The sequence below is a fragment of the Phyllobates terribilis genome, unplaced genomic scaffold, assembly GCF_046119375.1.
Source record: "Phyllobates terribilis strain yellow unplaced genomic scaffold, ASM4611937v1 Scaffold_2__4_contigs__length_985480577, whole genome shotgun sequence".
NCBI lineage: Eukaryota > Metazoa > Chordata > Amphibia > Anura > Dendrobatidae > Phyllobates > Phyllobates terribilis.
The window spans coordinates 17,299,658-17,312,759 of NW_027362762.1; the positions used below are offsets into that span (position 1 = coordinate 17,299,658).

At 41.0% G+C, this 13,102-nt stretch overlaps 1 protein-coding gene across 4 annotated transcripts in view; it reads right to left on the reverse strand.

Annotated features, from left to right (window-relative positions):
- The window catches only part of LOC141248978 (ecto-ADP-ribosyltransferase 5-like), a 186,485-nt gene that overhangs the window by 39,377 nt on the left and 134,006 nt on the right, over positions 1-13,102 (reverse strand). The window contains exons 2-4 of one of the 4 annotated variants that reach the window (XM_073669515.1): positions 4,862-5,558; positions 2,656-2,688; positions 1,368-2,466 (exon numbers count right to left, since the gene is read on the reverse strand). In XM_073669515.1, coding sequence (XP_073525616.1) covers positions 2,270-2,466; positions 2,656-2,688; positions 4,862-5,558 — 927 coding nt within the window. In that variant the 3' untranslated portion in view covers positions 1,368-2,269. Of the gene's footprint in view, positions 1-1,367; positions 2,474-2,655; positions 2,689-4,861; positions 5,559-13,102 lie in introns of those variants that run through there. The other 3 variants (XM_073669514.1, XM_073669517.1, XM_073669516.1) reach the window with 3 other exon arrangements.

Here is a 13,102-nt window from a genome sequence, read left to right on the forward strand (position 1 = left end):
ACTTCAGAAACAGCACCTGAATAACAGCATTGTTTTATTCTTCACACACTGCAAACAAGGAGGGAAGTTTATTACCCTAATTTTGCTACTAAACCAAAATTCTGAAAGTAAGTCTTGTGTTCACGGAAAGTGGTGTTCTTCCTGGACAGCAAGATGGGCCATCGTTCGTATTGGCTGGCACGACAAGCGATATTGTGCAATGCTTGTAGGTTGACAGGTGTATTGTTACAAGGGATGACTATTGGATAGCCACACTTCTAGACCCTCACTATAAAAGCAAAATAGAGAATTTTTTTATATTTTCCAAAAGGAAGTCCGAATTGGCTTATTATCTGGATTATCTGAGTCACCTGCTCTGCCAAGCTTCCACATGTCTGACCACCCAGCAGACCCTTCTGCATCTCCCGCAGATCCAACGCTCCCCCACCTGTGTCAGCGCTACGGCTAAATCAAGTAGCCGATGCAGCAGCAGAAACAGCTGTAGTATATGATGGAACAGATGTTTTATATGCCGTTGCAACAACCCAGCGCACATGAGAAAACAGAAAAGCACCAGCTGAACAGCCAGGTTTAGTAGCCTAGATTGTATCCTTTCTCAGGCAGATTCCCTGAGCCCCGATCCTCAGCCAAGCAGACCAGGCTATCCACCGCAAGCATGGAAAATCTCACATTTATCATAAGAATTCAGGCATGTATCAGTGCTGACTTTTATTCATCTACAGCTGCAGCTGATGCCAACGATTGAATTGCCAAAACCATCTGCCTGACTGTCCGTCTTCCGCAATACTCTGCTACTGCCAGGGCCGTCGGTCTACGCTCAGCCAGGCAACAACTCCCTGTCTATTGTTTCATCTGTACTGTAGTATTTCTGCTGCCAGAGCTGGCGATGTTGATGAATAGGGATTTCTGTAAAACTGAAGGAGCATTCAGTTCCACCTGAATTTATCTGCATATCTCCACTTTTTCACTTTCAAAACAGCTAGCCTGTTTCTGCTCCCGAAAAAAGGGATAATTTTTAGACAGTTTGATAGAAAGCCTTTTTAATTGTTTAATCATATTGACATTAGTAAACCTATGGCTAATTGCAAAAACAAAAAAACAGATACATTTTTTAACTCCTAGTTGAGAAGCCATTGCTTCTTTACTGTCAAAATAGCACACCTGTTCCTATAATAAAGGGATACATTTTTAACTCCTAGTTGAGAAGCCATTGCTTCTTTACTGTCAAAATAGCACACCTGTTCCTATGATAAAGGGATACATTTTTAACTCCTAGTTGAGAAGCCATTGCTTCTTTACTGTCAAAATAGCACACCTGTTCCTATAATAAAGGGATACATTTTTAACTCCTAGTTGAGAAGCCATTGTTTCTGTACTTTCAAAATAGCACACCTGTTCCTATAATAAAGGGATACATTTTTAACTCCTAGTTGAGAAGCCATTGTTTCTGTACTTTCAAAATAGCACACCTGTTCCTATAATAAAGGGGTTCATTTTTAACTCCTAGTTGAGAAGCCATTGCTTCTGTACTTTCAAAATAGCACACCTGTTCCTATAATAAATTGATACATTTTGGATGGCTTGTAAAAAGCTTTTGCTTCTTCATTTAGGAAAGAAATAAGTTCTCAATATTTCCCAAATAGGGATAATTTTGGCACCTACTGTGTGAAAAAAACACAGCCTCCATTTACACCTCCCGTGTATAACAACCTACAAGGCAGGAGTTTTTTGTACGTATTTTCAAGCAGTCAGAGGAATCTTAGAGTTGCGATTAGTAGTGATTCAATGAAACATTTTCGAAAAATGTGGCGAAGCTGCAAATTTAAATTTTAAACGATCTGCTCTTCTCTAATTATAACGGTAATGTTTTTTGCCTTTTTTTTTACAGCAAGTCTTTGTGTCTTCTTTTGAAAAATGACAAGTGAGAGGAGAGGCAGAGAGGGGTGCGAGAGCACAGTGCAGCCTTTGTCATCTCATTTGCTGCCTATGCAGATGTTGAAGCAGCTCCTGGCTGCTCTAATCATCCAGTTTGCCAGGTGCCTGGTGGGCCCTTTCTGCTCTACGAAGAAGTGAAGTAGTTAGACCAGGTGAAAAATGTGATGCCCCCATAGAATTTGGCTCCCTAGACAACTGCCCAGGTGGCCCCTCCATGATACGTCACTGTCTTTTCATGTGCATTGTTTTAGTCTTTATAAATAATTTGACCCACAAGAAGTTTTGTGTCTTTATTTTGGGGTCGTTTTGGTCTAGGGAGGTCTCTCCGGATGGTTCAGGAGCTCGGCCTCGTCCCGACAGTCTTTGTGGTCTCTGCGCTGTAGACACTTGATTCTGGATATCCTGGCGGATTTGTCCGTGGTTTGTCTTTATTATCGGAAGGGTCGGGGATGGCTTCCTGCAAAGTTACTGTTCCTACTGCTACATGTTTAACCCCAAACTTGCCATGTTTGTATTTTATGGACTCTGCACCTATTTGCTCATTACATGAAAAGGACAGAAAAAAAATGTTATCTCCTTAGACAAACAATGAAAGTTTAGAGAATGACCGCAGCAGAAATCAATGAATTCTGAAAACTTAATGGAAAATGATACAAAGAATAAAATAACGAAAAAAAGAAATTCCATAAAGATTTAGTATAAAGATTCCCGGGATCTTACCAGCGCTGCAGATCGGATCTTTTCGTTTTTCTCCTGTAAATAAAAAATAAATAAGTAACTAAAAATTCTTTCTGTCATTACCCCTTTCTTAATGCCACCAGTTTGCATTTTGTTTTTGCCCTCCCTCCAAGAACCATTTGTTATTTTTCGGTCGCCATCGCCTCGTGAGCGCTTGATTTTTGCGGGACGTCTTGTAGTTTTGAATTCCGTAAATCATTCACTTTACTATATAATGTACTGAACAAGGAAAAAAAAATCCACGTGGGATGAATTGGTGAAAAAAAAAATGCAGTTCCACCAAAGATTTTGGTTTCATCAGGTCCAGGACGAGTTTGTCGATTTTAGTGGCTTAAAAAAAAATTCAGAACTTTGAAAAAAATAGTTTTTGATACCTTTTCTGAGACCCTGTAACTTTTCTTTTCAGGAGTTGGCACTTTATGGGAGCTTGCCCTTTTTGGTGGTGTCTGGCAGGTTTAACAATATTTTTGGGGGTACATACAACACTGTTAAGAGAACTACAATGACTCAAAAAATGATATTTCTGCCATTTCACTTTTATTTTACCAATCGGTTAATTGCTTTTATTTTGGAAGATCGGAATTTCACAGGCTTAGAGATACTAAATATGCTTATTTTATTTTATATTTTTATATTTTATTTTATATTTTTAACTGGTGGGGAGAAGGATGGTGATACAACTTTTTTAATTTTTATGGTCTTTTTTGTTCCCCTTAGGGGACTTGAACCTGTGATCATATCTGTGAGGGTCCACCAGCTACTGAGCTGCTGTGTAAGTTTCTGGGGTCGATATTTGTTTAGGGGTCTGAGGTTTGTATTGAGACATATTTGGAAATGAAATATTGAAAGAAAAGAAACTCCACTGAGATTTGTAGGCTTGTTAAAAGTTAGTCTCAACATGTGACTTCAGGTGCGCGCTGATCCCCAGCTTTCTCTCCTTTGTTGCTGGACCTCGGGCGTTTCTCCGTGAGTGACAGGACATGTCTGCTGCCTTGTCCTGTGGCTGACGGTGCCTTTGAACAAGCAGACACCTTATCTGTGAGCAATCATTACGAAAACTGCTCAGGCTAACAGCCAAAGGTTGGGGTCAGGAACTTGCAATTTTGCAGGACTGATAATGGCTGTTCCAGATTAGGAGCTGACAAGAAGGGGATAGGTGAGTAGCACCATAAAATTGCTCTATAGATATTGTTTGGTTGGAGAAAGGTGGATGGGATCTCTGGAGTTTGCTCATCAGATCCCAGCCCTGAATGTAACTTTTGCAGACGGATAAGCAAGTTTGCAATTGACTTGCTTTTCCAATCTGCTTTTGTTCTCCTGCTATGTGAGCTTTTGTCTTCCCTTGTTTATAGCTTATTGGCAAGGGGACCGGCTACTACTGCTGTCTCCTGGTGGTGGCAGGACCCCTAAGGCACCTAGCTATAAACAATGGAAGACAAAAGCTCACTTAGCCGGAGAATAACAGCAGATAGGAAAAGCAAGTGGATTGCAAACTTGCTTATTGTCATACTGTCTGACTAATGCCTATGTACTGACATGAGAATAACCCCTTGGCCCAACCAGAAACTCCCTCACGTCTCACCGTAATGCCTTGGTCCACGCAGGAACTCCCAATTTTGGGCAGATTTTACATAGGCATCAGGACAGTTCACAACTATGTATTTGGGGGATCTGTTTTTGGTCTAGGGTCTTGGTTCTGACCCCGGCTCTGTATTTATATCAGGGAGGGAACATATTTATTCAGTGTGGTCCGGTATGAGTTATGTATCTATTTTGGGGTCAGACTTGGGTCTTGATGTTGGGGTTCTCTCTGTTTAGTTCACTCTTTGATCTGTTATGAGGTCTGTGGTCTGGGTCTATATTTCGGGTGCAGTTTGGTGTTATTCTATATTTATGTTAGGGATTTTTTGGGAATTTGGTTTAGGGTCTTTATTGATTTCAGGGTGGCATGAAGAATATTGGATAGATTGTGATTATAATCGGGTTGAAGTGGATGATTGAATTAGTTTGAGAAAAAACTGAATTTGACTCCAATTTTCCCAAAAATTTGCAAGACTAAGCAGCCACGAGATGGCCCCATATGGACACAGTATGGAACCTTCACTAGTTAAGTACTCAGGTTGAGGTTCTGATAGTGAGGATTAGGGCATGATTCGTGCCTTCGCCAGCAGGACATGGGGGCACTCACCTCCCAGGTAGGCGCAGTTGTAGTAGCTGCAGTGCTGCCCGCTGCTTCTCAGAACGTAAGAGCTGTCAGATCTTTTGATGGCCGTAAATTTCTCAGTTATGGGAATTAAAACTTCTTCTTCTTTGAAATCAGAGAAGATCTCGATGTCTACCCCGAAGCAGCTGAAGATTGTGAACTGAGTCCTCGTTCCAAACCTCTGAGCAATTTTCCAGTTTAGAGAAGACGATGCGAAGTGGCCGAAGCGTACATCAGGTGTCACGTCCCGGTACGTCATCCAGGAGCCCCGGTAGACCTGGGATCTCTCGTCACAACCAGTACCACCGCCCAGGACTTGTATGGCTCTGGTCAGGTAGTAGTGTAGAGCCTTGAAATGGAACCGGTTCATGTAATGGTCCCGGGAGCGCCCGGCAATGGACACGTTTCGGTTCAGCTGCTGGTATATGGGGAAGGGCTCCTCCATAGTGTACAGGATCACCGCGATCCCATACTCATCCTTAAAGTCCCGCGGGAAGATGCTGTACGGCTTTATCCTCGTCCAGGTCTGTTCTGCTAGAAGCCACATTATGGCAAATTGCTTATATTTCTTCTCATGGTCCAAAATATTCGGCATTTCTCTCTCCATGTGCCGAGTGCAGCCGACGTACTGATCATCAAACGCATCCGTCATGAAGGACAAATCTATCGCCCAACAGGAATTCTGGAAGGAAATAGATGATAAGAGATATTGATAGATTGATAGATAAAAGATAGATATGAGATGAATACTAGATATATAGATAGTACACAGCTGGATACCGGGGTGTAACGACCGGGCCACGGAGAAAAGGGGCCTCCGATGCCTATGTCAGCTGATTATGTGTCTCTGAACGCACATTCGGTTGGAATATATTGTGTAACAGAGACACAGCGGCTCCCTGCACCACAATAGGTTTACAAGTCACAACCTATCAGAGGAAGCTGACAGCGGCGTGCCCGTCACAGGGGCCACATGGCATTATTGCTGTATGTGCCAACATGCCCGCTTACTAGAGAAGAGGAAGAGAACGCTGCTCACCATCACAGCGGGGACAGAGATGAAGAATCCTTTGTTTTTTTTTAATGTGTTGGATAAAAGCGCCGGTACTGGGGACATTATTACAGGATGGGGGACATTATTACAGGATAGAGGATATTATTACAGGATGGGGGACATTATTACAGGATGAGGGACATTATTACAGGATGAGGGACATTATTAAAGGATGGGGGACATTATTACAGGATGGAGGACATTATTACAGGATGGGGGACATTATTACAGGATGGAGGACATTATTACAGGATGTGGGGCATTATTACAGGATGGGGGGCATTATTACAGGATGAGGGACATTATTACAGGATGGGGACATTATTACAGGATGGAGGACATTATTACAGGATGGGGGACATTATTACAGGATGGGGGACATTATTACAGGATGGGGACATTATTACAGGATGGGGGACATTATTACAGGAAGGAGGACATTATTACAGGATGGGGGACATTATTACAGGATGGGGACATTATTACAGGATGGGGGACATTATTACAGGATGGGGACATTATTACAGGGTGGGGATATTATTACAGGATGGGGGACATTATTACAGGAAGGAGGACATTATTACAGGATGGGGGACATTATTACAGGATAGGGGACATTACTACAGGAAGGAGGACATTATTACAGGATGGAGGACATTATTACAGGATTGGGGACATTATTACAGGATGGGGACATTATTACTGGATGGGGGACATTATTACAGGATGGGGGACATTATTACAGGATGGAGGACATTATTACAGGATAGAAGATATTATTACAGGATGGGGGACATTATTACAGAATGGGGACATTATTACAGGATGGGGGACATTATTACAGGATGGGGGACAGTATTACAGGATGAGGGACATTATTACAGGATGGAGGACATTATTACAGGAAAGAGGACATTATTACAGGAAGGAGGACATTATTACAGAACGGGGGACATTATTACAGAACGGGGGACATTATTACAGGATGATGGGCATTATTACAGGAAGGAGGACATTATTACAGGACGGGGACATTATTACAGGAAGGAGGACATTATTTCAGGATGAAGGACATTATTACAGGAAGGAGGACATTATTACAGGATGGGGGACATTATTACAGGATGTACATTATTACAGGATGGGGACATTTTTACAGGATGGGGGACATTATTACAGGATGGGGGACATTATTACAGGATAGAGGACATTATAACAGGATGGGGGACATTCTTACAGGATGGGGGACATTATTACAGGATGGAGGACATTATTACAGGATGGGGACATTATTACAGGATGGGGACATTATTACAGGATGGAGGACATTATTACAGGATGGGGGACATTATTACAGGATGGAGGACATTATTACAGGATGGGGACATTATTACAGGATGGAGGACATTATTACAGGATGGGGACATTATTACAGGAAATAGGACATTATTACAGGATGGGGACATTATTACAGGATGCGGATATTATTACAGGATAGAGGACATTATTACAAGGTAGGGGACATTATTACAGGATAGAGGACATTATTACAGGATGGGGGACATTATTACAGAAAAAAGGACATTACTACAGGATGGAGGACATTATTACAGGATGGGGGACATTATTACTGGATGGGAGACGTTATTACAGGATGGGAGACATTATTACAGGATGGGAGACATTATTACAGGATGGGGGACACTATTACAGGATGGGAGACATTATTACAGGATGGGGGACATTATTACAGGATGGGAGACGTTATTACAGGATGGGAGACGTTATTACAGGATGGGAGACGTTATTACAGGATGGGGGACGTTATTACAGGATGGGGGACATTATTACAGGATGGGGGACATTATTACAGGATGGGGGACATTATTATAGGATGAGAGACATTATTACAGGATGGAGAACATTATTACAGGATGGGGGACATTATTACAGGATGGGAGACATTATTACAGGATGGGAGACGTTATTACAGGATGGGGGACATTATTACAGGATGGGAGACATTATTACAGGATATGGGACATCATTACAGGATGGGGACATTATTACTGGATGGGGGATATTATTACAGGATGGGGGACATTATTACAGGATAGGGGACTTCATTACAGGATGGGGACATTATTACAGGATAGGGACATTATCACAGGATGGGGGCCATTATTACAGGATTGGGAATATTATTACAGAATAGGGGACATCATTACAGAATAGGGGACATTATTACAGGATGGAGGACATTATTACCGGATGGGGGCCATTATTACAGGATTGGGAATATTATTACAGAATAGGGGACATCATTACAGAATGGGGGACATTATTACAGGATGGAGGACATTATTACAGGATGGAGGACATTATTACAGGATAGGGACCTTATTACAGGATGGAGGATATTATTACAGGATGGGGACATTATTACAGGATGAGAGGCAATATTACAGGATGGGGACATTATTATAGGATGGAGGACACTTTTACAGGATGGGGGACATTATTACAGGATGGAGGACACTTTTACAGGATGGGGGATATTATTACAGGATGGAGGACAATACTACAGGATGGAGGACACTTTTACAGAATAGGGGACATTATTACAGGTAGGGGGACATTATTTTAGGATGGAGGATATTATTACAGGATGGATGACGTCATTACTGTATGGGGGCCACAATGAGGAACTAACATTAATAATTCATGGTAACTTGTGGGAGACATGATTACTGTTTGGGGCCAATTGGATTCCAATATTTCTGTATGGGGGCAGAACAGGGGACGCCATATCTGCACAATGGGGGATTGTAATAGTATTCCACATTTTAACCTATACAATGTTAATTTATGGAGCCACAATTTGGGTCATTTCAACTGTATCAAGGCACAAAAGGTGGATACTATTCCTTTTTTGGGGGCAGAAATGATGTATATTATTCTTATGGCCACTAGTAGGACATTACTGTTGTATTTGAGCACAAAGACTGACATTATTACCGTGTGGTTTCATAAAGATGAATTTTAGCATTGCATGGGGGCCACAAAAGGGGACATATGCATAAATACTGTACAGGGGCCACAGAGGTAGCATTTGTACGGTGAGGTGGCCACAAAGAGAGACAAAACTACTAAATATTTTATTTTTGAGGATACTATAACTATGGGGAGAACATAAATGAGCTAATGTTACTGTCCAGGACCCCAGGACATTTGCACTTTTTTTCTTCATCTGGCACAATGTAGAAGTGGGGAAAAAGTGTGGCGGGTGCTGCAGAAGTGACCAGTCATAGATTTAAGTGTCTTACTTTGTGCAGAATTGAGTTGTCTGTCCTGGATGAAGAAGAAAAGTAAAAATGAATAGCTTCAATTGGAGATGTCACCAATTAGTTATTGGATTTACCTATACTATATACTATGTCACTGGTGATCCCTGTATTACCTGTACACTATATACAGAGATCCTGTGCATAATGTCACTGGTGATCACTGTATTACATGTACACTATACACTATATACAGAGCTCATGTGTATAATGTCACTGGTGATCCCTGTATTACCTGTACACTATATACAGAGCTCCTGTGCATAATGTCACTGGTGAACACAGTATTACCTGTACACTATAAACTATATACAGAGCTCCTGTGTATAAAGTCACTGGTTATCACTGTATTACCTGTACAGTATACACTATATGCAGAGCTCCTGTGTACAATGTCACTGGTGATCACTGTATTACCTGTACACTGACACTATATACAGAGCTTCTGTGTATAATGTCACTAGTGATCACTGAATTATCTGTACAGTATACACTATATACAGAGCTCCTGTGTATAATGTCACTGGTGATCACTGTATTACCTGTACACTATACACTATATTCAGAGCTCCTGTGTATAATGTCACTGGTGATCAAAGTATTACATGTACACTATACACTATATACAGAGCTCCTGTGTATAATGTCACTGGTGATCACTGTATTACCTGTACACTGACACTATATACAGAGCTCCTGTGTATAATGTCACTGGTGATCACTGAATTACCTGTACACTATACACTATATACAGAGCTCCTGTGTATAATGTCACTGGTGATCACTGTATTACCTGTACACTATACACTATAAACTATATACAGAGCTCCTGTGTATAATCTCACTGGTGATCACTGTATTAACTGTACACTATACAATATATACAGAGCTCCTGTGTATAATGTCACTGGTGATCACTGTATTACCTGTACACTGACACCACATAAAGAGCTCCTGTGTATAATGTCACTGGTGATCACGGTATTACCTGTACACTGACACTATATACAGAGCTACTGTGTATAATGTCACTGGTGATCACTGTATTACCTATACACTATACACTATATACAGAGTTCCTGTGTATAATGTCACTGGTGATCCCTGTATTACCTGTACACTATATACAGAGCTCCTGTGTGCAATGTCACTGGTGTTCACTGTATTAACTGTACACTATACACTATATACAGAGCTCCTGTGTATAATGTCACTGGTGATCACTGTATTACCTGTACACCATACACTATATACAGAGCTCATGTGTATAATATCACTGGTGATCACGGTATTACCTGTACACTATACACTATATACAGAGCTCCTGTGCATAATGTCACTGGTGATCACTGTATTACCTGTACACTGACACTATATACAGAGCTCCTGTGCATAATGTCACTGGTGATCACTGTATTACCTGTACACTATACACTATATACAGAGTTCCTATGTATAATGTCACTGGTGATCACTGTATTACCTGTACACTATACACTATATACAGAGCTCATGTGTATAATGTCACTGGTGATCATTGTATTACCTGTACACTATATAGAGAGCTCCTGGGTATAATGTCACTGGTGATCACTGTATTACCTGTACACTGACACTATATACAGAGCTCCTGTGTATAATGTCACTGGTGATAACTGTACTACCTTTACACTGACACTATATACAGAGCTCCTGTGTATAATGTCACTGGTAATCCCTGTATTACCTGTACACTGACACTATATACAGAGCTCCTGTGTATAATGTCACTGGGGATCCCTGTACACTATACACTATTTACAGAGCTCCGGTGTATAATGTCACTGGTGATCACTGTATTACCTGTACACTGACACTGTATACAGAGGTCCTGTGTATAATGTCACTGGTGATCAATGTATTACCTGTACACTATACACTATATACAGAGCTCCTGTGTATAATGTCACTGGTGATCACTGTATTACCTGTACACTGACACTATATACAGAGCTCCTGTGTATAATGTGACTAGTGATCACTGTATTAACTGTACACTATACACTATATACAGAGCTCCTGTGTATAATGTCACTGGTGATCCATGTATTACCTGCACACTGACACTATGTACAGAGCTACTGTGCATAATGTCACTGGTGATCACTGTATTACCTGCACACTGACACTATATACAGAGCTCCTGTGTATAATGTCACTGGTGATCCCTGTATTACCTTTACACTGACACTATATACAGAGCTCCTGTGTATAATGTCACTGGTAATCCCTGTATTACCTGTACACTGACACTATATACAGAGCTCCTGTGTATAATGTCACTGGTGATCCCTGTACACTATACACTATTTACAGAGCTCCGGTGTATAATGTCACTGGTGATCACTGTATTACCTGTACACTGACACTGTATACAGAGCTCCTGTGTATAATGTCACTGGTGATCAATGTATTACCAGTGCACTGACTATATACAGAGCTCCTGTGTATAATATCACTAGTGATCACTGTATTACCTGTACACTATACACTATATACAGAGCTCCTGTGTATAATGTCACTGGTGATCCATGTATTACCTGTACACTGACACTATATACAGAGCTCCTGTGTATAATGTCACTGGTGATCACTGTATTACCTGTACACTAAACACTATATACAGAGCTCTTGTGTATAATGTCATTGGTGATCCCTGTATTACCTGTACACTGACACTATATACAGAGTTCCTGGGTATAATGTCACTGGTGATCACTGTAGTACCTGTACACTATACACTATATACAGAGCTCCTGGGTATAATATCACTGGTGATCACTGTATTACCTGTACACTATACACTATATACAGAGCTCCTGTGTATAATGTCACTGGTGATCACTGTATTACCTGTATACTGACACTTTATACAGAGCTCCTGTGTATAATGTCACTGGTGATCCCTGTATTACTTGTACACTATACACTATATACAGAGCTCCTGTGTATAATGTCACCGGTGATAACTGTATTACCTGTACACTATACACTATATACTGAGCTCCTGTGCATAAGGTCACTGGTGATCACTGTATTACCTGTACAATGACACTATATACAGAGCACCTGTGTATAATATCACTGGTGATCACTGTATTACCTGTACAATTACACTATATACAGAGCGCCTGTGTATAATGTCACTGTTGATCTCTGTATTACCAGTACACTGACACTATATACAGAGCTCCTGTGTATAATGTCACTGGTGATCACTGTATTACCTGTACGCTATACACTATATACAGAGCTCCTGTGTATAATGTCACTGGTGATCACTGTATTATCTGTACACTGACACTATATACAGAGCTCCTGTGTATAATGTCACTGGTGATCCCTTTATTACCTGTACACTATACACTATATACAGAGCTCCGGTGTATAATGTCACTGGTTATCCCTGTATTACCTGTACACTAACACTATATACAGAGCTCCTGTGTATAATGTCACTAGTGATCCCTCTTTTACCTTTACACTGACACTATATACAGAGCTCCTGTGTATAATGTCACTGGTAATCCCTGTATTACCTGCACACTGACACTATATACAGAGCTCCTATGTATAATGTCACATGTGATCACTGTATTACCTGTACACTATACACTATATACAGAGCTCCTGTGTATAATGTCACTGGTGATCACTGTATTACCTGTACACTGACACTATATACAGAGCTCCTGTGTATAATGTCACTAGTGATCACTGTATTACCTGTACACTATATACAGAGCTCCTGTGTATAATGTCACTGGTGATCCATGTATTACCTGTACA